Source organism: Leptodactylus fuscus, chromosome 1, assembly GCF_031893055.1.
Source record: "Leptodactylus fuscus isolate aLepFus1 chromosome 1, aLepFus1.hap2, whole genome shotgun sequence".
Lineage (NCBI taxonomy): Eukaryota > Metazoa > Chordata > Amphibia > Anura > Leptodactylidae > Leptodactylus > Leptodactylus fuscus.
The window spans coordinates 15774333-15799814 of NC_134265.1; the positions used below are offsets into that span (position 1 = coordinate 15774333).

The window sequence follows — 25482 nt, forward strand, 5'->3', positions numbered from 1 at the left end:
CTGTGAAGAACGCTCTTCGTGCACATTTTCCCGATAACAGGATTTTGAGCCGCTCATTCCCTACAGCGTGGCCAGTGCGCTCTCCGGATCTCACTCCTTGTGATTTCTGGTTGTGGGGACACTTGAAGGAGCGTGTTTATCGGGGGAATGTCGAAACCCTGCCTGACCTCAAAGACCGCATCACGTTGGAAGTGCGCAGCATCTCACCAGAGACGTTACACGCAAGCGTCCAGCACGTTCTGCATAGGATGACCATGCTCGCCATCTCACCATGCATGATGGCGGCCACATTGAACAGTCATGCTAGTCAGTGGTCCAAATGGGACATCCCCAAGTATCGACAGACGGGTTTTGCGCCGCGCTCTCACTGTACAGCGCCACATTATCCCCTGGTGGGGAGTTTTCGTATTAAACTTTTTTTTTTTCATGCTGTCTATTTCCCCATGCCTTGATTAACACACATACAAATTTTCAGGCAATTCTGTCCATTGGGTCAGCCGGCACACGACTCCAAACACCTGAGGTTATATTATGGCCACCCTGGTATGCAGTAAGTGTCCCATGGAGACCTGATGGACTGGAAGGCGTCTGTTGCAGTAAGATGCTCAAGACTGCGCACTCCTTGGAAGATGTACACTATTCCAGTTGAGGGCCACAAGTGTTTTAGCAGCTGCACAAGGATACAGGAGGTCTTTTTACCGAGGTGAGTTAAGTAGGTATCTGAGAGGATCCAATGGGACACCCTGGAGAAGGAGCCCATCATTTAATATCTTAACCTCTGTCCTGAATGCACCAATCAAGAGCCAGTTCCAAAAAATGTGGTATAACGTGCCCTCCCCTGAGAGACATCTCCAACAGGTCGTAGGGCTACTGGGGTTGAGGGTCTATAAAAGGAGCGGAGTGTGGTACCAGAACATCAAAACCTTAAGGAATGTAATATGTGTGAGTGATCTGCCATTTTGCTGGGGAGATCGGCTTACCCCGAGCCGCCATCTACCTGACCATATATTTATGGACGGGGGGAGCACGTCCCTCCAGACAAGAGAGTATACGCTAGATACCTGCGCGGCAAATCCTCTTAAAGAGCGGAGGGAGAGACACTCGCAGGACTTAACTTCTTATTTTTATCAAACTTTTTTTATTAATTTTCCTTCCATTAAGAACCAAAATTATTTGACCTATTTAACCATTCATAAGTAAACACAAGAAAGTAATTTGTTTCCCTTTGTCTCTAATTCATGTCAGTATTTAGTAGACAGTTTATAGCACAGATGATATATATATAGTTCACCTCATATTTCATCATGTTATAATAGAACTTTTTAGTATAAAATAATCATTCATTAAAATGTAACCCCGACACGAGTGTCACGTCCTCTGTATAAGGATTTAGATCTTCGCAAACACATTGAAGCCGAAAGTTGAAGCCTCTGTAACCTACGATATATGTAGAATGAATTTATATGGACTTTCCTCTTCATTGTCGTTCTTTTAATCCAAATATATTTCATACTAGCAGGAGGACGCGGCTTTGCACGGGTATATTTCATTTTTTCTTTGTGTAGTGGCCCTGTAAGAATTGCCCAGCTTTGCACTGGTGTATTTTGCATGTCGTTTGTGTGTGTTTGTCCATAAGCGTCATGTGATCATGGATATCAGTGAAAAACCTGCGATCGGTTTCTATGGGTACCTGGAGTAAAGCTGTGTGTATGTGACCTTGTGTAACAGTGTCATCCACAGTGCCCTGCCTCTTTAAAGCTGACATACAGCAGTGAAGAAAAATGGCTGGGTCGTTATGGAAACCTGGAGTAAAGCTCTTGCATGTGATATCTAATCCTCCGACGTGTGATACTCTGTGCTCAGGTGTGTATCTAATCTTCTGACGTGTGTATCTCAGTTTGGATATCAGTGTTGGATACACCTGGAGTAATGCTGTGTACATACGAGAGAGTTGAGACCCTGACTAAAACCTTCCAGGACACCTGACGTATCTATGTGCCAAATTTGGTGAAGATCGGTTCAGTTGGTTGGTCCCGCATAGAGGACAAACAGATGGACAGAAAGACAAACTCATTTTCATATACATAAAAGACTAGCAGGAGGACCCGGTATATTTCATTTTTTGTTTGTGCCCAGTTTTGCACTGGTGTATTTTGTATGTCGTTTGTGTGTGTCCATAAGCGTCATGTGATCATGTGTATCTCAGTTTGGATATCAGTGAAAAACCTGCAATCAGTTGCTATGGATACCTGGAGTAAAACTTTGTGAATGTGACCTTGTGTAACTGTGTCATCCACAGCACCCTGCCCCTTTAAAACTGACCTACAGCAGTGACAAAAAAATGGCTGGGTTGCTATGGAAACCTGGAGTAAAGCTCTAATGTGTGATGGTGTGTGCTGAGCAGTGTATCTAATCCTCCGCCGTGTGATACTGCGTTTTAAGCTATTTATCTAATCCTCTGATATGTGATACTGTGTGCTGAGCCATGTATCTAATCCTCCAACGTGTGATACTGTGTGCTGAGCCATGTATCTAATCCTCCAACGTGTGATACTATGTTCTGAGCTGTGTATCTAATCCTCTGATGGTTGGATATCCGTGTTGGATACCCCTGGAGGAATCCTGTATACATGTGGAGTGACGGTGTGTTTGGAAGTTGGAATATGAGTGAAAGACTTACAGACTTGTGTTGGCTAAGGCAGGTCATTGTTTTGGGAATACTGTATCTCAGGAACGGTATGTCTGAGAGAGTTGAGGCCCAGTCTAAAACCTTCCCACACAGCTGATGTATCTCTGTGCCAAATTTGGTGAAGATCAGTTCAGTCGTTTGGTCGCGCATAAAGAACAGACAGAAACTTATTTTTATATATAAGAGATAAATGCTTACACAACTTTTCCTTAAAGAGAAAGAAAAAGAGCAACCATACAAAAAATGTAAAACTAATTAGCTTTATTAGTATCCCAAACTAAAAACACATGGATACACATGACAACCAATAAACATACATGTAAGACATGGGGGGAACAATGAAGTCATAATACCTGCAGACCAAAGTGGTGGGTGGTACAAAGTATAAACATGGTAGGTATAACAGATAGACAGTATGTTATACTTCCTGGATGTTTATAGTCTATGGGCAGTCCGGAAGTGGTTAAAGGGGTTGTCTGGTATATTTTGAAATCCCTACAATAATCTAAACACCCTCCTACTTTATAAATAACATTATTAATAAAAAAAAATAAAAAAAAAGTGTGTATCTACTCATACCCCTGGGGCGGTCATGCGGTCTTATGTCTGTCTTTAAACAATGGTTTTCCTCTTGCCGCTCTTCCATAAAAGTCAGATTTGTGGAGTGTACGACTTCTAGTTGTCCTGTGGACAGATTGTCCCTGTATTTAAGCTGTGGATTTCTGCAGTCACCATGGGCCTCTTGGCTGTTTCTCTGACAAGGGCTCTCCTTGTTTTCACTGTTTAGGTGGACGGCCATGTCTTGGTAGGTTTGCAGTTGTAGAATACTTTGTCCATTTTTTGATGATGGATTGATCAGTGCCCCTTGGTATGCTCAAAGCTTGGGATATATTTATAACTTAACCCTGCTTTAAACTTCTCCACAACTTTGACCTGTCGGGTGAGTTCCTTGGTCTTCATGATGCTGTTTGTTCTCTAGGGTTCTCTAACAAACCACTAAGGCCTTCACAGAACAGGTGGCTTTATATTGAGACTACATTATAAACAGCCAGACAATTGTGTGTACTGGGTTTTATTTAGGGGTATTATAGATACTAGGCATTATTTTCTTTCCACTTCACAATGAGCTGCGACTTTTTGATGTTACTGCTATTAATTGCATTGTTTTGTATGATATGAGACTTTACTTTGGCTGTAAGTGTTGAATTCTTAAGTGTTCTGTCTGTTAACCCTTGCTGAATTGCAGATGTGTTTTTAGCCTAGAAGACAAGGGCATGCATTTCTATGTGTACCCCATAATGTGCTTTTTTGTGTTTAGATATTTTTTTTTATCTTTACTGAATTCATGTTTTTTTTTTTTATTGATTTAAAATTGGAGAAGACATGAAATAAACCTAAAAAATTAAAATCGTACAAAAATAAGATTTTCCCATACTGTGTTAAGGCAGCTCAATGAATTATACTTACCCCAAAAATGTATTCAAGTCTTCTTTGCATATCAAGAACTCCATGTGATATTTAAATTTTTTTTTTTTTTTTTTATTAAACGTCAACACCCATTTTCCTAACAGGAGCAGTCTACAAGTTTTGAAATAGTGGCACAAAGGTAGGTGACTACAGGAAAGAGAAGAACTTTCCTTTTCCAGTCATTCATGCTGTACATACACAACATATTTGCCTAAGATCCCGGCCACAGATTATCCATAAGTAGAATTCTCAATGGTTGAGCCGGAGTGTTTATCTACCAGGTCTTGTCAAACTATATGATGTCTTTGATGCAGAACAAGATGTGATTTCACAGTAAAACACTTCCCACATTCTAAACATGAATATGGCTTCTCTCCTGTGTGAATTCTCCGATGTCTAACAAGAGATTGTCTTAAAGCAAAACATTTGCCACATTCCGAACATAAATATGGCTTCTCCCCTGTGTGAATTCTCCGATGTAAGGCAAGAGATTGTTTCATAGAAAAACACTTGTCGCATTCCGAACATGAGAATGGCTTCTCCCCTGTGTGAATTCTTTGATGTATAACCAAAGAATGTTTGAAGGAAAAAAATTTGCCACACTCTGAACAGGAGAATGGCTTCTCCCCTGTGTGACTTCTAAGATGTTGAAAAAAATGGGATTTCCGGCTGAAACATTTGCCACATTCTGAACATGAAAATGGCTTCTCTCCTGTGTGAGTTGCCAGATGTCTTTCGAGACCTGATTTATAGCTGAACCGTTTTCCACATTCTGTACATGAAAGTAACTTCTCCCTGGTAGGGTTTAGGTGTCCTTCCCTTCTTTGAGTTTTAGTTTGTGTTACACTCTGTAGTGAATCTGAAAATAACACTTGTGTAAAAGAATCAGATGATAAATTGTTGCTGAGAAGGACGGAAAGTACATCTGAGGTAGTGGCGGGCTCTCCATACGGATATTGGGTCATAAAATCTGGATATATGGGGTATCCCACTGAGCTCCTGATACAGTCATCTGCCAAAAAAAAAATAAATCACGTATTAATACTATAAATGTTTTAAAAGCTAGGGCGGGTTCACACCTTCACCCGTTCTCTGCTTTGTGGGTTTTGATCTTCTGCCCGAGAAGCTGGACAGGAGACGGAAACCCGGCAGTCAGTGTCCGCCATGGCGAAACCGTTTTTGTTTTAACCGGACACAAAGTCCTGCATGTCCGACTTTGTGTCCGGTTAAAAAACGGTTTTGCTGCAGAGAGGCAGAAGATGCTCACGGGCGGACTATTTGCATCCGTTTCTTTAATCGGTTAAACTGATGTACAAACCGTGATGTGAATGGCTTCTTTATTAGAGATGAGCGAACAGTAAAATGTTCGATATTTGATATTCGTTTCGAGTAGCCCCGCAATAATCGACTACTCTAATCGAATATCGAATCCTATTATACTCTATGGGGGAAAATGCTCGTTTCAGGGGTAGGCAACATACGATCAAAGCGGCCATTTTCTTGTAGTGTGCATGTGCAGTCGGCTCTGCCCAGGCCCGATGCCTGGCAGAGTGAATTCAGAGCCGGAAGACGCTGCGGGGACGCTGCGCAGAGAAGACTTCTAAAGGTAGGAGAAGAACCAGTGTTGATTGGCCGACTGTATAGCATTCGGCCAATCAACGCTAGTTCTGCATTGAATTTTTCCATTCGAATAGCAAGTGGTACTCGATCGAGTACGAGTATTTCGAATACCGTAGTATTCCATCGAAACCTACTCGATCGAATACTACTCGCTCATCTCTATTCTTTATACATACTTTACATTATTTCTGTGTAAAACATCCATACGAATTCTAAAGCATGAGCAAAATTCAATTATTACTATGGATGGCCATGTACAATTCCTAACTATCTACTTGCTTGTGTGACATCTCCCTTTTCTGAGGCTGGATAAACCTTATCACTTGTGCTGTTCTAAAAATCTGTTTTTATGTTTTAGGGGTGAGATTGTTGGTGCATGCCTGGTAGAAGTGCGTGATCTGAGCTGCGGAACTGTTTCCTTGATCGCATCACATTAACCAAATACTGGCAGAAGCAACTGTGGTTGAAACTCAAAGCTTGACATGAGGGACAGAAGATCACTTTGCTGAAACATAAAACTGATGGTTAAAGCTTGACGGTTTTCACTGATACTGGTGCCATTAAAGTTGTATTCAGCTCGGTGGCAATTTTAGTTGATTTGTTTGGCTGCAATTTCGCAAAGTGTTCTTCTGTCACTCACGTCAAGCTTTGACTTTCCACAATATCTGCTTTTGTCTTCAAACGTATTGCTGGTCTTTGTATGTGGTGATGTGATGAAGGAAAGACGACACCTCAACAGACCCATAAATTTATCAGCTTGGGTTGCAGATGTCTTTAGTAGGTGCGCGCCCACAATAAGTTCTCTTTTGAACTGACATGGAACGATCCTAAGCAGTAGATCATGATATTCGGCCACCAGACTGCTCTCTTGCAGTGTCACATGTATGTGGTGAATCCCAGTATCTCCATAGCTTCATGTGGCCTCCATCGTTTGCTGGAGAGATATCATTGACATCAGTCACATATGTCACTGGTTCCTTACCAGCAAGCGCTGCGGCTGTGGATTGACTCTCAATGCTCACATGTGGTGCAGGACCTAGGGCATTTTTGTAATGTTATACCTTCCCTGGCCTCCACAGAGATTTGTTCGATTCCTGGACAATCCCTTTGAGGATTTCTAGTGTTACAAAACACAATTGTCTCTGTGACAAATTCCCTCACGAAACCTTCTGTTGCAGAATCTGCCATGCTCTAATAGACTTATTCTAGTTGTCCATACACATTATCCCTTACAGCCATCGTTCCATTCCCAGGATCATATGCTAACTGTAGTACGTTACCCATTATATTCCGCGATCTATCTGGTTTTGTTTGTCAAATACAGTTGAGTATGTGTCTATAGTAGTCACAGTTAGAGATGAGCGAATAGTAAAATATTCCATATTCGATTTGAATACACCCTCAATATTCGACTATTCAAATATCGAATCCCATTATAGTCTATGGGGAAAAAAATATTCATTTCAGAGGAAACCAATATTCAACTAAGGAGAGTCACCAAGTCCACAATGACACCTCAGGAAATGATGCCAACACCTCTGGAATGCAACTGGGACAGCAGGGGAAGCATGTCTGGGGGCATCTAACACGCCCAAGTCCCAGTATTACCCCACTATCACAGCCTATCAACTAGACACTCCAAACTCAATAGAAGCTCCTATGGAAAGTGGAAAAATACTTGGAAACCTTCTTTCCTCTACATTACTATGGACAGAAAGACAAATTTTAAGCTAAAGAAACATTAGCATGCACCCCTTTAAATCTCATTGCCCATGACAACCATAGGCAAGGGGGAAATCAAACAGCACCCACCCTTAACTGTCATTGTGTGTGTGATATGGTGAGACCTCCAAAAATTACTTTTCTGGCTCTTGAGGTGAGCCCTTCCAAATTAAGTTCGAGGCTCTTAAGCTGAGCCATACAAAAATTTACTTTTCAGGCCCTTCGGAGTGAGCCCTCCCAAACTTAGCTTCAGGCCCTTGGGGTGAGGAGATCCTTGTACCAGCAGAGTATTAGGCCCTTGACATGAGTTGAGCCTTGTACCAGCAAAGTATTAGGCCCTTGAGGTGAGTTGAGCCTTGTACCAGCAGAGTTTTAGGCCCTTGAGGTGAATTGAGCCTTGGAGTAGCAGACTATTAGTCTCTTGGGATGAATTGAACCTTTTAGGAGCATAATATTATGCTCTTTGCACTTTAAATGTCGTTTTTCAACAGTGATGATGGAGGAAGAGGATGAACTGGTGAGCTGGAGCACAAACATGGAACTTCATGTTGGGTTGCTTGACCCTGGTGGACATGCAAAACCTGGGTCAATCCAGTGGCTGTTCATTTTGATCAGCGTCAGCCGGGTGCGCTTATCGGTGATGATGCCACCGGGTGCGCTGAAGACCCTTTCAGATAGGACGCTGGCGGCAGGGCATGACAGCACCTCCAAGGCGTAAAACGCCTGTTCCAGCCACAGGTCCAACTTCGACACCCAATACGTGTAGGGCGCAGAGGGATCAGAGAGGACAAGGCTGTGGTCGGCCAAGTACTCACGCAACATGCGCCTATGCTTGTCCCTCCTGGTGACACTAGACCCCTCAGTGGTGGTAGTTTGGCGAGGGGGTGCCATTAACATGTCCCAGACCTTGGAGAGTGTGCCCCTGCCGGGTGTGGACCGGGTGGCAGTTGTTAACCTCTTGGAGGAACTCTCCTCTCTGCCGCCAGTGAGGGTTGATGGAAACATTTCCATCATATTCCTCACCAGTTGCTTGTGGCAATCATTTATGCGATTGGTCCTCCCCTCTACCGGAATGAAAGACGAGATGTTATTTTTTTTACCAGGGGTCGAGGATTGCAAAAATCCAGTATTGGTTGCTCTCCATGATGTGTACAATGCGTTTGTCACTGAAAAAGCAGCCCAACATGAAATCAGCCATGTGTGCCAGAGTGTTACTTGACATGACTTCGCTGCCCCCACTGGAAGGGTCACTCTCCATTTATTCCTCTTCCTCCTCCCCTTCACCCCATCCACACTGAAGCAATGGGACGCACTGAACTTCGCACACGAGGCTAGCGGGGAAGCAGTAGACAACCGGCGCAAATGTCTCCGATTGGTCCCGGGACCAATCGGAGGCATTAACCCCTCCGGCGCCACGGGCCATTTTCCCGACAGCGCATGGGCGCCGCCATTTTGCCGGTGATCGCCGGCACCTGGAGCAAGTTCCAGGGCCGACGTCACATTGCCATGACAGCCGGGAGCCTTTACAAGGCTCCCAGGCTTGTCTGCAATCTCTTTCTTTTGCAGGCTGCTCTATGCAGCCTGCAAAAGAAATGATGATTTTTTGCAATGCATTAGCATTGTAGTGCATTGCATTAGTGATCAGACCCCCTGGGGTTCAACACCCCTAGGGGGTCTAATAAATGCAAAAAAAATTTTTAAAAAAAGTAAAAAAAATAATTAAATAATAATAATAATAGTAATAAAAAAAGTATTAAATATTCAAATCACCCCCCTTTCCCTAGAACACATAGAAAAGTAGTTAAATACTGTGAAGCACATACATGTTAGGTATCACCGTGTCCGAAATCGCCCGCTCTACAAATCTATAAAAATATTTTTCCTGTTCGGTAAACGCCGTATAGGGAAAAATAGTCAAAAGTGCCAAACCGCCGTTTTTTCACTGTTTTGATTCTGATAAAAAATTTGAATAAAAAGTGATCAAAGCAATAACATTTCCCAAAAATGGTAGAACTAAAAAGTACACCCGGTCCCGCAAAAAAAGACGCCCTATGCATCCCCGTACACGGACGTATAAAAAAGTTACGGCTGTCAGAATATGGCGACTTTTAGAAAAAAAAAATTGGGAAAACCTGATGCGGCCCAGCCTCACCCAGACTCTACGTCCAGCAGCCCCGGGGTAAATTGAGTTTGAGACCCCTGCTTTAAACATCATCAACACCGTACCAGTGTGCACGGAAGCGGGCAGACTTGTGCCAGCTGAGGATACTCCAATTGACAGAAAAAGTTGAATCCAGCATCAACCGGACGATTTAAAATGTAACTTTTATTTCATATCCATTAAAAGGTTTACACAGCAACCATAGAGAGACAAGGTGAATATATGAATGCACAGCAGCTACGCGTTTCGGAACATCGTTCCTTCCTCACAACATGATATGAAATAAAAGTTACATTTTAAATTGCCCGGTTGATGCTGGTTTCACTTCTTCTGTCAATTGGAGTATTTCACATAAGTCTGCCATCCATGGCCACTTATGGTGGAGAAACTGAGGGAGTTGACTTTGAGGAACCCTTGAGTTTTGGAGATGGTACTCCATCAAAGGTCTCTGCTGCTCACACACCCTGCTCAACATATGGTACGTCGAGTTCCAGCGTGTGGGGACATCGCACAACAGCCGGTGTTCAGGCAGATGGAGGCATTGCTGGAGGGTTTTCAGGCTAGCAGCGGCTACTTTAGACTTATGAAAGTGGGTGCACAAGCGCTGCACTTTCATCAGTAGCTCAGGCACATTGGGGTAGGTTTTTAAAAACCATTGCACCATCAAGTTGAAAACAGGGACCAGGCATGGAACGTGTTGGAGGCTCACAAGCTCCCGAGCTGCTACCAGGTTCCGGCCATTATCACACACAAGCATGCCTGGGCCCAGGTGTAGCAGCAATGTTATGGGACACGTGCTGGTGCAAGGCAGGGATGGCACACTGGGAGAAGTACTGACGGCTAGGGATGGCATAGCGAGGTGCCGCAGCTGCCATCAGGTCATGGAAGGCCTGAGTCTCCACAAGCCTAAAGGGCAACATCTCCAGGGCCAGCAGTAAGGCTTGGGCATGTGGGTGTCTTGCGCTGTTCTTTTGCCTGCGCTCAAACGCCTGGGAGATGGAGAGTTGCTGGGAAGAGGTGCATGATGGTGCAGGTGAAAGAGCACAGCCAGGAAAAGGGGAGGATGAGGGTGAATTCCCCAAAGTGCCAGTGGCAGATGTGGAGGTGTCTGGCTGGTGGTCTGGACTACAGCGCCAGCACTGGAAACAGTGAAAGAGGCAGTGGCGACAACGCTGGACGATAATTGTCATGCATTTGTGCTCTCCCACTGAGCCCAGTGCTTGCCTTCCAAATGATGGCACATGGCTGAGGTGGCCAGGTTGCTCTTCTCAGAGCCCCTACTCATTTCTGAGTGGCACAGTGTGCAAACCACACTCAGTTTGTCCTCCACGCATACGTTGAAAAATCTCCACACCATCGAGGCACGTGGCCTCGTTCGGCGAGTTTTTCACGAGTGGCTAAAGGGAACATCTTGGGCCTTGCTGGCTCTGGCCTGGCTTCTGTGAAGCAGCTTTCCTATGCCTCTGGACATGCCTCTGCCTCTAGCCACCTTTTTTGGTGCTACACTTGCCTCCACCTCTACACTGCTTTTCCCGCTAGACATCACCCCTGTCCAGGTTGGGTTGGTCGTCTTGTCGTCCACCACCTCCTCTTCCAATTGCTCACTCTGCTCCTCTTCCTGCACACCGCACATAACCACAGCCTGCCCTGATGGCAACTGTGTCTCGTCATGATCACTGAGGACGGGTTGCGGGTCCACAACAACAAAATCGGCAGGAGATGGCGGATGCTCCAGTGTTTGGGCATCAGGACAGAGAAATTTGTCTGGTAGCTCCTGGGATTCGGGAAGTGGTTGAACAGAGTGCGAGAGGGTAATAGGACCCAAAAACAGCTACTGGGAGGGGGCAATGGTGGGATGACTCTGCTGGGAAGATTGGAAATGTTGGGAGGAAGGAGGGGCAGATTCTTGGGTTGGAACACGACTGGAGGTAGTAGCTGACTGGCTGGTTGAAATTCAGCTGGAAACATTATCCGCTAGCCATTGTAACACCTGTTCCTGGTGCTCCGGCCTCGTCAGTGTTGTAGCCTGCACCCTGCTTAACGTTGCCATCAAGCCAGGGATTGTGGATGAGCGCAATGCTGGCTGCCCCTCACCAGTAGGCATTGAATCCACAGTAGCTTGACCACGGCCTTGGACCCCAGCTGCATTTCCACACTCCCATCCTCGTCCTGTTGCGCTAGCCTTACGCATTTCAAGATGTATACAAGCGTACTGTATGGCAAGTATACACAATATATATTTAGAGCGTATAGCAAGTACGGTATATACTATATACTAGTATAAAAGGTGGTAGGGAATTGGAGACCTATAAAGGGCTTTTTTGAAATTTTTTGGCAAGAAGAGTGTATATACTGGAGGTGTATATACCATTTTCAAGCAGTGTAGCTCTTATAAGGGCTGTTGGTTTGATAGGTGGTGAGAACAACCCCGCACCCCTGTTAATACGTCACTGTAAGTAATGACACTGACCCCGCTCCTCTAATAAATGACCACTGGAAAAGTGAGGCCTATGCTGTGTCCACCATGAGCCCAATGTTGGTGGTCGTTCTCCAAGGGTTGTCTGAGGTCTTACTGTAGGAGTTATGGCCCTAACTGAAGCTAATTCCTAACTAACCCTGAGCAGACGTCTCTCCCTATCTAAATCCAAGTCGCATCTGAAACAAATCTCACCGCCACTATTCTTATAAATTGGAGGTCACCTGATTTAGCCAGCCAATGACTTTCCTTTTTTTTCGATGCCTCCGTTTTCCTACTTCCTTTCCCACCTCCCCTGTTCAGTTATTCGTGCCAAAAATGCGCCAGGAAAGGTGGGAGGGGAATCGAATATTTACTGTGAAAAACGCGTGGTATTCGATCGAATACGAATATTTTGAATACCTTAGTATTCAATCCAATACTATTCGCTTATCTCTATTTGCAGCCTATTGCTTAGGTTTCAGCCCACCACTGCTATCTAGCAGCAATGGCTGGGCTGGTGATATCAGCTAAATGCTACAACAGCGCCATGATCAGGCCTCTGTTATCACTGTATGTAAATCCAAATAAGAGTGAAATTTAGTATCAGGAGGAAGGTGCTGATCTGTACATGGAGCTAAGCCCACTCACCAACTCTTCACTGAAACTAGGAAGTAGAGGGGAGAGGAGACAAGAGAGAAGGAGAAACCCTGAAATGGGAAAACCCCTTTACGGTCCACACTGAATGGGCTGTCACCTTTTAATTCTTTCCCTCTGTAGCTGTATGAGAGCTTGTTTTTTTTTTTGTAAGAGTTTTATTTTCTTATGGCAACATCTTGAGTAGTATATTTCTTGAGGTGGGGAGAATGCAACTTTACCGTTTTTTTCAGTCTTTACTGGAAGTTATTTTTATTCTACATGTTAGCATGGACACGGGGATCATGAAGCTGTCTTTTTTGTTAATAATTTGCCCCAAAAAATCTGTTTTATTGAAAACGTATGTACGTATTTTGCCCAATTCTAAACCTTTGCCTTTACAGGAGGTATACAGAATGAAGGTTTCCTTTTTGTGTGTTGTAGATTTTATTGGTATAATTTTTGGAGAAATAAAATTTATGAAATTTTTTTGGGGTGGGGGAATTATAAAAAAATATATATATAATTCTCTCTTTTTTTATGCTTTACGCCTCAATGTTTTTCTACAGGTTGTTACGACTGAGGCAGTTTTCTAATGCACAACAGGCTAGTTTTTTTTTTATTTTTGGTGAGGGGGAGATGGAAATACAATTTATCAATTTTATTTTGTTTATGTCCCACTTGAAGCTTTCAGCAGTTGTTCTCTTACTGGATCTACCTGTAGGAAACTAATCTTGGGAGCTTTGCCCATCTCTTGTCCCAAAACTGAAAATTGAGCAAACACTTTTCCAATATCAATATGGGAAATATGGGAATAGTAGATGAAGAAATTGGCCTCGTATACACAATGTACATCACATTATAAATATACAGTGTGTCCGTTCACCTACAGTATAATGGTATTATCACATAGTCATACATATTTAGTTTGCATACTGGTTACTACTCACCAGAGTGGTTCCCCATGGGAATGTCCTCCTCACACTCCTCATCACCACTCACATAAGGATCATCTTTTATTGCTGTGGCCAAAACATTGCTCAGATCTTCATCCTGAAGCTGGGAAATAAATAATGTAAGTCAGCAACGCGGGGCACAAGGACTTCACAGCCCGTCTACACATTATAGGGAATATCTCCATCTACCTGATCATCCTGTGGAAGAAGAGGACTGGGACATCTCTCCGGTGTTGTCCTCTCACTGGATCTACCTGTAGGAAACACAGACAGGGACTGAATTCATTCTGTACATACAAATAATGGAAGTCCATGTGTATATAGTCATGTCTATTACCTGCTGATGTGAGGGGCTGGTGGTCCTCCATCTTGACCTCCTTGTACAGATCATAGGGAATATCTCCATCTACCTGACCATGCTGTGGAAGATGAGGACTGGGACATCTCTCCGGTGTTGTCTTCTTATTGGATTTACCTGTAGGAAACACAGACAGGGACTGAATTCATTCTGTAGATACAAATAATGGAAGTCCATGTGTATATAGTCATGTCTATTACCTGCTGATGTGAGGGGCTGGTGGTCCTCCATCATCACCTCCTTGTACAGATCCTTGTGTCCTTCTAAATACTCCCACTCCTCCATGGAGAAATAGACAGCGACATCCTGACACCTTATAGGAACCTGACAACACAATGATACAGTCATCACCCCGACCCCTCCAGGTACTGTATAATGTCCCAGCATTCCCAGCAGTGTCACCTCTCCAGTCAGCAGCTCCAGCATCTTGTTGGTGAGTTCTAGGATCTTCTGTCCATTGATCTCTTTCTGTATCAGGGGGTGAGGTGGAGGCCCCGGGATTGGGCTCAGGGTTCCTCCATAACCTTCATACACAGGAGCCTGACAGCGCCCACTAGAGGTCTTCTTCACTACTGTGTAATCCTGGTTATGGGGAGACACATTAATAAATCTCACTCCATACATGTCCAGAGTCCATCACCTCTCCAGTCCTATCATCTGTTATTACTATAGATAAGAATGATGTCATGATGACATCATCAGAATCTCTCACCTCTCCAGTAAGCTGGTAGATGATCTCTAGGGTGAGATTTAATAGACTTTCCGCCATCTTGTTCCTGTCTCTTTCCATCCTTGATGGGACAATCAGGAATATTCTCTTCTATAGAAGATACTGAGAGGATTCTATATTGTAGGAACCTGAATGGAGAGAAGATGAGACAATGTAATAAATACAGAATGACTGGCGATATTATGGGGGATTCTCTCTATTGGTATGGGCTGGAACATGAAGTGAAGACTTAGTCATCAATGATTGTGGTCAAAGCATGTCACCCCGACATTACTACGATCAGTCACTGGCTGCACGGAGCAGGTCTACAAAACTCTCCTATAGACCTCAATGAGTCGGCTCCAGACTATTACTGCCTATAGCCACTGGAAAAGTGAGGCCTATGCTGTGGCCACCATGAGCCCAATGTTGGTGGTCGTTCTCTGAGGGTTATCTGAGGTCTTATTGTAGGAGTTATAGCCCTTATGACAGTGGTCAATCCTGTCAGCCACTTCTCCTGGTCCTCTCTCCTGACAGTCTGAGCCGGAGAGGGATCTCCATATAGTGAGGCTCTTTCCATGATTCATTTCTGTTGGTAATCACTTCCTTTTCTCAGGATGAAAACTGAGATATTTTATATCTCCTCTTCCTTCCTTTAGAAAAAGTTTTAGAACACTGTGGGCAATCACTTTCTGCCTCCACTGAAAACTGACCGAGCGTCTACTTTCCCTATCCTCATATTGTGCGCTCATGGCCTCAGAAACGGATTCCCATATCTTATGGCTTCTTAGATCAAGTTTCATATCTCATGGCTTCCAAGGCAGATTCCCATATCTCATACCCTCTGAGACGGATCTCCATATCTCCTTGCTTCTGAGACAGATTCCCATATCTCATGGCTTCTGAGATGGATTCCCATATCTCATGCCCCCCCCCAAACGGATTCCCATATCTCATGACTTCTGAGATGGATTCCCATAACTCACGGCATCCGAGACAGATTCCCATAGCTCATGCCTTCGAAGATTGATTCCCATATCTCATGCCCTCCGAGACGGAGGCCCATATCGCATTGGCTCCGAAACGGATTCCCGTATCTCATGGCCTCTGAGAAGGATTCCCATATCTCATGGCCTCTGAGGAGGATTCCCATATCTCATGGCCTCTGAGAAGGATTCCCATATCTCATGGCCTCTGAGGAGGATTCCCATATCTCATGGCCTCTGAGGAGGATTCCCATATCTCATGGCCTCTGAGAAGGATTCCCATATCTCATGGCCTCCAAGAAGAATTCCCATATCTCATGACCTCCGAGAAGGATTTCCATATCTCATGCCCTCCGAGACGGAGTCCCATATCTCATGGCCTCTGAGACGGATTCTCATATCTCATGGCCTCTGAGAAGGATTCTCATATCTCATGGCCTCCGAGACGGATTCCCATATCTCATGGCCTCTGAAACGGATTCTCATATCTCATGGACTCCGAGAAGGATTCTAATATCTCATAGCATCTGAGACCGATTCCCATATCTCATGGCTTCCAAGAAGGATTCTAATATCTCATAGCATCCGAGACCGATTCCCGTATCTCATGGCCTCCGAGAAGGATTCCCATATCTCATGGCCTCTGAGAAGGATTCCCGTATCTCATGACCTCCGAGAAGGATTCTAGTATCTCATGGGCTCTGAGAAGGATTCTAATATCTCATGGCCTCCGAGAAGGATTCCCATATCTCATGACCTCCGAGAAGGATTTCCATATCTCATGCCCTCCGAGACGGAGTCCCATATCTCATGGCCTCTGAGACGGATTCTCATATCTCATGGACTCCGAGAAGGATTCTAATATCTCATAGCATCCGAGACCGATTCCCGTATCTCATGGCCTCTGAGAAGGATTCTCATATCTCATGGACTCCGAGAAGGATTCTAATATCTCATAGCATCCGAGACCGATTCCCGTATCTCATGGCCTCTGAAACGGATTCTCATATCTCATGGACTCCGAGAAGGATTCCCGTATCTCATGGCTTCTGAGAAGGATTCCTATATCTCTTGACCTCCGAGAAGGATTCTAATATCTCATGGCCTCCGAGACCGATTCCCGTATCTCATGGCCTCTGAGAAGGATTCCTATATCTCTTGACCTCCGAGAAGGATTCTAGTATCTCATGGCCTCCGAGAAGGATTCCCATAGGTCATGCTTTTGATGGATTCCCATATCTCATGGCCTCTATGCCAGATCTGTCTCGTTGGTAACAATTTCCGCCCTTTCTGATGACAATAATAATATGAAGTGTATATCTATCTTCTCCTACCAGCAGGAATCATTTCCAATGAGTTTTTCCTCCCAAGTTCCCATACAACACCCCCCATGTACCCCCCACTGCCGCCCGGCACTAATGGATCCTCCAGAACTCACCGGTACCGTAATAACTTCTCAGACACGGAGGCGGTCACCTGTACATATCGGCTATTACTAGGAGACCGAAGAGAATCTGTGCGCTGCCCCGGTTACAGGACCTGTGAGGATGTCACATATAGGGGAGGAGTCAAGAAGTCACATGACTAGGTCCTGCTGGGATTAGTTTATCTGCTCAGTGCTTACTAGATATTAGTGGGTTAAAGGACCTTTGATGATGTCACAGTCATGTGATCAGTGACGTGTGTGGGAGGAGACAGACTGTGCTGGGGGAGGGGTTTCCAGAAGTTCTCACGAGCAGGTGAAGAGACCTGTACACTCGATACTATACTGTGTATTCTATTTAGTTAGTGGCTCAGACGAGCAGGGATTTATTTTGTTTTTGCTGAAGTTAAGGCTGTATTTTGTGCCTGACGTGAAGGTTTATTTATTTTCCTGTTTTGTTTTTTTTCTAAATAAACCATTTTGCTGCAAGATTTGTGTCCCTGTCTAGACTGTTTGGGTCAGCACCACTGCTTCTACCGAGCTAACTTCCCCACAATATATACATACATACATACAATGCTATACTGTATACTATATATATATACACTGTAAAGTATAATATACTACACTATACTGTATATCTTACCTTACATATACACCGCACTGTATACTATATATACTGTATACCTTACCTTATATATACACAGTACTGTATAATATATATATATATATACACACTGTAAAGTATAATATATATACTGCACTATACTGTATATCTTACCTTACATATACACCGCACTGTACTGTATACTATATATACTGTATACCTTACCTTTTATATACACAGTACTATATATATATATATATATATATATATATTTATATACTGCACTATAATGTATACCATATACGGTATATACATGCATATCACAAACACCAACAGATGATAACCAAGGCCAAAATAAAGGCGACCACAGAGGCAAACAGAGAGCGGTACATTGAAGAATGGAGAAACGAAATAAATAACTCCAAGAAACTCACCGTGTACCAATCCCTACAAAGGGACTACACCATGGCCACCTACCTGGAGAGAATACACCACCCCAAGCACAGACAGACCCTGAGCCGGTACAGACTGAGCGCCCACAACCTAGAGATAGAGACGGGGCGATACAGACAGACGTACAAGCCACGGGAGAACAGACTGTGCCAGCACTGTGACCAGGGGGTCCTAGAAGACGAGACCCACTTCCTGCTACACTGCAGCAAATACTCAGCTGTGAGGGCCGTCTACTACCAAAGACTCTGCCCACATCCCAGACAAGAAGAGGAAACTCTACATCCTATTGGGAGAAGAAGAGGCCACTGTGGAGATCGCTGCCCAATACGTGTCCAGCTGTCACCAAACAAGAGGAAGATGAGACTCCATGGACTGTTATACCCCACACTACCCACCCCACCCCACCTCCCCATGTAGCGGTCACCAACGAAGAGGAAGATGAGACTCCATGGACTGTTATACCCCAAACCACCCACCCCACCCCCCATACCCACCACTCACCCACCCGAATCCAACTCCCCCCCACACACACACTTTACTAGCTTTGGCAATGCCAAATATCTATTCGGACGTGCCAATAAAGCTTGTTTGATTTGATTTGATTTACTATATACTGTAAATCAGCTGACTATATGTACAATTTTCCTTTTGACACCTTAAGAGTCACTTCCAAGCATCTGGCAGTCACTGTCGCTGCTAGACGGGCAATTCAGCTGAAGCCTTGGGCAGAGGAACCAAATTGTAAAAATTATTAATGCTCCATACCTTTGGAACCTCAAAGATTTGTTGGCGAGGAGTTAGATCAACTTCTAGAAGCCAATAAAACAGGAGATTACTTGTGTTCTCCAAGCCTAAGAGGAAAACCCTGGCCATGCATCAATGACAACAGTAAGTAATAAAACTATACCACTAATCCACAATGATAATTAGCAAAAAGTGGCGCAGTAACCTCCAAAATAACCCCAATGGTCTAATCGGGTATCCTGCATGCCATATCCCCCCCCATACCCACCATGTACTCTGAGATATTAAAGATAGGTCCCCATTCAGGACCACTGTGCTATAATGTCCCGCTACATGTGCCCAATATTGAAGGACCAGGGCCTGAAACCCAGAAACAAAGGAAAGGCAAATCATAGAAATGATGAAAATGACACGGATTCATCGAGCTCCTCCAGTCTCACAGACTTCATGTGGAAGATCCATCGTGTTTCTCTCTTCAGGATCACCACATCCCAGTCACCTCCTCTAGGATCTTTGCGCACCAATTCCACCCCTTGAAAAGATATTGCCGTGGGGTCTCCACCATGGGTTAGCCACACATGGTTAGACATAGAACTGTCCACCCGTCTGGTTATGTACCCTATGTGGTCGAAGATACGACGTCGAAATTGTCTCTTGGTTTTCCCCACGTAATTCATAGGGCATGTACATCAGACCTTCAGTCTGACAGTGGAAAAAGTCTCTCATCTGGTATACATGATCCGTTGATGCAAAAGTATGACCCTGTTTGATAAATCTGCATGCTCTACAGTGGCCACATGGAAACGTACCCATAGGATGGGGCGACACCAACCAAGTGGGATCCGGCGTGACAGGTTGGAGATGACTATGTACCAACCTGTTGCCTAGGTTACGACCCCTATGTGTTTTGTGCCTTATTCATACGGTTAAGTAGAGGCGCCGGGAGAGGGGGGATTTTTTTGGGTTGCATTCGGTACACTTAGTCTTGAAAGGAACCTGGAGAGTTCTCGCGCAGCATTGGAGACACTCCCAGTGCTGCTTGAGCACAGCGAACCGCCCCCAGTGTTGCAAGAGAACTCATTTGCATACAGAAGAAAACCGGGATATCTACTGAACAGCGGTGTGGAGAAGACATCTAAACGTAGGAGAAGAATAGCCTTTCTTAAAGGGGTATTCCCACATCGCATACTCACCAGTCTTCACTGCTGTAAAATCTTCTTTCTTCCTGGTCTCTTGCATCATTTGGTGGGCGGGATCTCACATGCAACCTGCCGTTTAGCCCCGTCCCCATATTAATGGGTAGCTCCGCCCACCGCATAGCGTGATCCTATGGGGTGGCTGAATAGCCTGTGATGTCATCAAAGGTCCTCAAACAACACTATATGCACAATATTGGACTATGAAGTACAGGCAGGAGCAACTCCATTCTGTGTTACATACAGAGACTGCCTGTCTCTGCCATAATGAACACAATTAAATTAGCTAGCCTGATAACCGGGAGAACAGAAGACGAGTTCAGAAATGAAAGCAGCTCCTCTCCCCTATCTGAGTACAGGACCTAGGTCACGTGGTGCAGACACAGGAATAGCTAGAAACACAGGCTCGCTCCCTGCACTTAGCCCCTCCTCCCTCCTCCCTCAGAGCAGCAGATACATCACTTGACTTTTGAGCAGATAAGTCAGGGCTGTGTCAACAATGAATTGAATAAAGTAAGATAGTGGACAAACAAAGCAGCTTTGCTGAAGCAGTGTATTTAGGAAAAGTCTTACATCCACATTACCAAGCAGTATAGATAGGATCCTTGTGATGGGACAACCCCTTTAAGGTTATTCTGTCATGATTGTGTTTATGCCCAAGCAACAGAATATTGAATGCAGCGTGCACCTCTAAGGAAATGGGGAAGGAAACTCTCCCTGGCGCTACAACAGCTAACTAGGCCCTGCCCAGACAACTTCTGGCTCTCTAAACACGAAGACCTAACGGATAGGTAGGGAAAGAACTAAAAGAGGCTAGGGACTGGGGATACTAAAGGCGGTCACCCCTAGCGAAGAACAGGCGCAGCTGCAAACAGAAACCACTAGGACGGGATGTGCTGGGAAACAAACACACAGCACAACATAAACACACAACACAATAGGGGTAAGAGGAGAGGAACAGTGGAATACTGAGGAATCGGCAAAGACAGAGGCCAGCCCTCTGCCTTATACAGGCCCCAGAACAATCTGATAGGCTGAGGAGGATTACAAACACCTGAGGCTCAAATCAAAGAAACCTCAAGTGTAGACTGAAGGCAAATACTCAACACCCAAATGAATAGTAGAGTGGCAAGAAAATGACCAAAGTGCTTCAGGACAGCGGCTCAAATCCCCAACCGAACACCACAAGACATGCAAACTTTTACAAACGACTAAGGTCCTGACATATTCCTCCGCGTTAGGGAGAAGAAAATAGCATTTTAATGATTGAATCCCTTTAATAACACACTCCTCTATCCCAAAAAAGGGGTTAAACCAAGCTAACATTAGTAAAAAAAAAATGTGTAGAACCTTGTAACGAAATGTCATCAGCTGTCAGCGAAGAGCAGTCCTATAGTATAAAAGTAAGAAGGCCTCATTTTATATTATTACGCTATGAGTAAGAAACCTTGTGTTTCGAAACGCGTCAGTGTTTTTAGTTTTTTTTTTTCACTTTTCTTTTTTCCACTGTATGTATTTATTTTTACTTTGAATGGGTTAAAAGTTAAACTTTACTAAACTTCAGTGCGATGCCAGCTGGTTCTCTCTACATGTACTGCTTCAATCCTTTCTTCAAGTCCGGAGTAGCCCGTGCACCCTGAATCTGTCCTCACATGGATCATCTTCAAATACGGAGCTACAGAAAACTTTTTTCTATTTTGGCTTTTCCCCGGTGTGAATTCTCCAATGCCTATTAAGTTCTGATTTTTTGGCAAAAGATTTCCCACATTCCAAGCATGGAAAAGGCTTCTCTCCTGTGTGAGTTCTCTGATGTTCAATAAGAATTGATTTCGTGGATAAACTTTTCCCGCATTCCAAGCATCGATATGGCTTCTCTCCTGTGTGAGTTCTCTGATGACTAATAAGAATTGATTTCGTGGATAAACCTTTCCCACATTCCGGGCACCGATATGCCTTCTCTCCTGTGTGAGTTCTCAGATGATAAATAAGATTTGCTTTTTTAGCAAAACATTTCCCACATTCGGAACATGAATATGGCTTCTCCCCTGTGTGATTTCTCTGATGTATAACAAGATTTGATTTTTTAGTAAAACATTTCTCACATTCTGAACATGAAAATGGCTTCCCCCCGATGTGAATTTTTTGATGTCTGTCAAAACTTGATTTAGAGATAAAGCAAATTCCACATTTTGAACATGGATATAGCTTCTCTCCTGTGTGAGCTCCTTGATGTTCTCTCCTTCGCTGACTTTTCTTAGGCTTCCCAGTCTGTGAGGAATCGGAAGATTGGACGTGTATAATAGGATCAGATGACAGATCTTTGCTGTGAAGGGCTGAGGATATATCTGGGGTAATGACATGTTCTTCATATGGATCTTGTGTGATACCATGATCCTCTGGTTTATAATCTGTAGATATCAGATGTCCCTCTGAGCTCCTGGTACAGTCATCTGACGAGAAGAAAACGGATGTTAATTTTCAATAATATGATCTCATCAGCTGGATTGGGGCCACTAAACTATCAGCATGCCATGATACAGCTGGGTTTAGGGCCCCAATCTGTTGTATGTGCAGGGAGAGATAGACCTTCATTATATTCTGGGGATGGGAGGCTGTAACCTACAAAAGTAGGGTTGAGCGATCAGGTTCGGAAAAGATCAGATCCCGATCGGAATGAGCAAATTTCACGATCGAAATCGGCTGGAAAATGATCGGAAATCAGATTTTGAAATCTCAAGATCGGCTCAACCCTAAAATGGACTATTCCCATAGAGAAGTATTGACTAGGGTTGAGCGATTGGAAAAGGATTGGTGATCGGATTGGTGATCGAGCAAATTTCACGATCGCGATCGGCTGGAAAATGATCGCAAATCGGATTTTAAAACCGATCCTGAAATCTCAACCCTATATAAAAGTTTAGGACCCTAAACCGTACCTGCCTAACAGCATGCTAGTGGTCCCAAACCAGTTGACACGTTGTCTTAAAAAATAATACTGATATTTTAGAAAATTTATATATAAACTGCAAGGCATGTCCCAAAATTCAATTAGTCACGGACTACGGTATTATTTATATTTTAACCCCTTAATAGAAATCCAAAACTGTGACAAAAAATTTTTTCTAAAAGTCGCCACATTCTGACACCCGTAACTTTTTTATACTTCTGTGTACGGGAATGTATAGGGAGTCTGATCACTAATGTAATGCAGTACAATGCTAATTCATTGCAATAAAACAGCAACTCTATTGCAGGCTACATACACTCACCGGCCACTTTATTAGGTACACCATGCTAGTAACGGGTTGGACCCCCTTTTGCCTTTATAACTGCCTCAATTCTTCGTGGCATAGATTCAACAAGGTGCTGGAAGCATTCCTCAGAGATTTTGGTCCATATTGACATGATGGCATCACACAGTTGCCGCAGATTTGTCGGCTGCACATCCATGATGCGAATCTCCTGTTCCACCACATCCCAAAGATGCTCTATTGGATTGAGATCTGGTGACTGTGGAGGCCATTGGAGTACAGTGAACTCATTGTCATGTTCAAGAAACCAGTCTGAGATGATTCCAGCTTTATGACATGGCGCATTATCCTGCTGAAAGTAGCCATCAGATGTTGGGTACATTGTGGTCATAAAGGGATGGACATGGTCAGCAACAATACTCAGGTAGGCTTTGGCGTTGCAACGATGCTCAATTGGTACCAAGGGGCCCAAAGAGTGCCAAGAAAATATTCCCCACACCATGACACCACCACCACCAGCCTGAACCGTTGATACAAGGCAGGATGGATCCATGCTTTCATGTTGTTGACGCCAAATTCTGACCCTACCATCCGAATGTCGCAGCAGAAATCGAGACTCATCAGACCAGGCAACGTTTTTCCAATCTTCAATTGTCCAATTTCGATGAGCTTGTGCAAATTGTAGCCTCAGTTTCCTGTTCTTAGCTGAAAGGAGTGGCACCCGGTGTGGTCTTCTGCTGCTGTAGCCCATCTGCCTCAAAGTTCAACGTACTGTGCGTTCAGAGATGCTCTTCTGGCTACCTTGGTTGTAACGGGTGGCTATTTGAGTCACTGTTGCCTTTCTATCAGCTTGAACCAGTCTGGCCATTCTCCTCTGACCTCTGGCATCAACAACGCATTTCCGCACACAGAACTGCCGCTCACTGGATGTTTTTTCTTTTTCGGACCATTCTCTGTAAACCCTAGAGATGGTTGTGCGTGAAAATCCCAGTAGATCAGCAGTTTCTGAAATACTCAGAGCAGCCCTTCTGGCACCAACAACCATGCCACGTTCAAAGGCACTCAAATCACCTTTCTTCCCCATACTGATGCTCGGTTTGAACTGCAGGAGATTGTCTTGACCATGTCTACATGCCTAAATGCACTGAGTTGCCGCCATGTGATTGGCTGATTAGAAATTAAGTGTTAATGAGCAGTTGGACAGGTGTACCTAATAAAGAGGCCGGTGAGTGTAGAGTATCCATTGAATGACAGGCTGGGGATTCTTCACAAGGCTCGCTTCTGTCATGGCAATGGGATCTCGGACCCGGAGCTTGCTCCGGTTGTGGTGATCACCAGGAAAATGGCACCTTGGTTAGCTTTGACCGAGGCACTAGTGGGGTTGATGCCCGCGATTGGTGCAGGCACTGATCAAGGGCATTAGCACTGGGTATCTACTGTATAAAACAATAGGCACCTGGTGGCTATGGCGGCTGCCATGTTTAAACACCCAGCACTTGTACGGCAGATGTCAGGAAGGGGTTAAAATTGCAAGACCACAAAGAATTTTTGTATTTAGTTTCTTCTCCCCCGAAACATATATAAAGGTTTCCATCATGTCCTCAACAGATTCCTAAAGAGGTTAATGGACACATGTATATAGTCATGTCTATTACCTGGTGATGTGAGGGGCTGGTGGTCCTCCATCTTGACCTCCTTGTACAGATCACAGGGAATATCTCCATCTACCTGATCATCCTGTGGAAGAAGAGGACTGGGACATCTCTCCGGTGTTGTCCTCTTACTGGATCTACCTGTAGGAAACACAGACAGGGACTGAATTCATTCTGTACATACAAATAATGGAAGTCCATGTGTATATAGTCATGTCTATTACCTGCTGATGTGAGGGGCTGGTGGTCCTCCATCATCACCTCCTTGTACAGATCCTTGTGTCCTTCTAAATACTCCCACTCCTCCATGGAGAAATAGACAGCGACATCCTGACACCTTATAGGAACCTGACAACACAATGATACAGTCATCACCCCGACCCCTCCAGTTACTGTA

General features: G+C 44.3%; 2 protein-coding genes across 2 annotated transcripts in view; both read right to left on the minus strand.

The window, feature by feature from the left end:
- The window catches only part of LOC142189546 (uncharacterized), a 158006-nt gene that overhangs the window by 130795 nt on the left and 1729 nt on the right, over positions 1-25482 (minus strand). The gene's annotated exons all lie outside the window — the stretch shown is intronic.
- LOC142189551 (gastrula zinc finger protein XlCGF66.1-like) lies at positions 4331-25482 on the minus strand. The gene is made up of 8 exons (XM_075262163.1): positions 25310-25482; positions 14777-14922; positions 14467-14646; positions 14265-14388; positions 14117-14181; positions 13701-13809; positions 13432-13515; positions 4331-5168 (listed from the first exon to the last, which is right to left on the minus strand). The coding sequence occupies exons 2-8, from the start codon at positions 14852-14854 to the stop codon at positions 4444-4446; spliced, it is 1365 nt and encodes a 454-aa protein (XP_075118264.1). The 5' UTR covers positions 14855-14922; positions 25310-25482; the 3' UTR covers positions 4331-4443.

Coding starts and splice junctions, on each gene's coding strand:
- LOC142189551 (XM_075262163.1), bottom strand. CDS start 14,854: ATGGAAAGAGACAGGAACAAGATGGCGGAAAGTCTATTAAATCTCACC. Junction 14,389..14,466: donor TGGAGCTGCTGACTGGAGAG/GTGACACTGCTG, acceptor TTGTGTTGTCAG/GTTCCTATAAGGTGTCAGGA. Junction 13,516..13,700: donor TCCCATGGGGAACCACTCTG/GTGAGTAGTAAC, acceptor CTCAATTTTCAG/TTTTGGGACAAGAGATGGGC.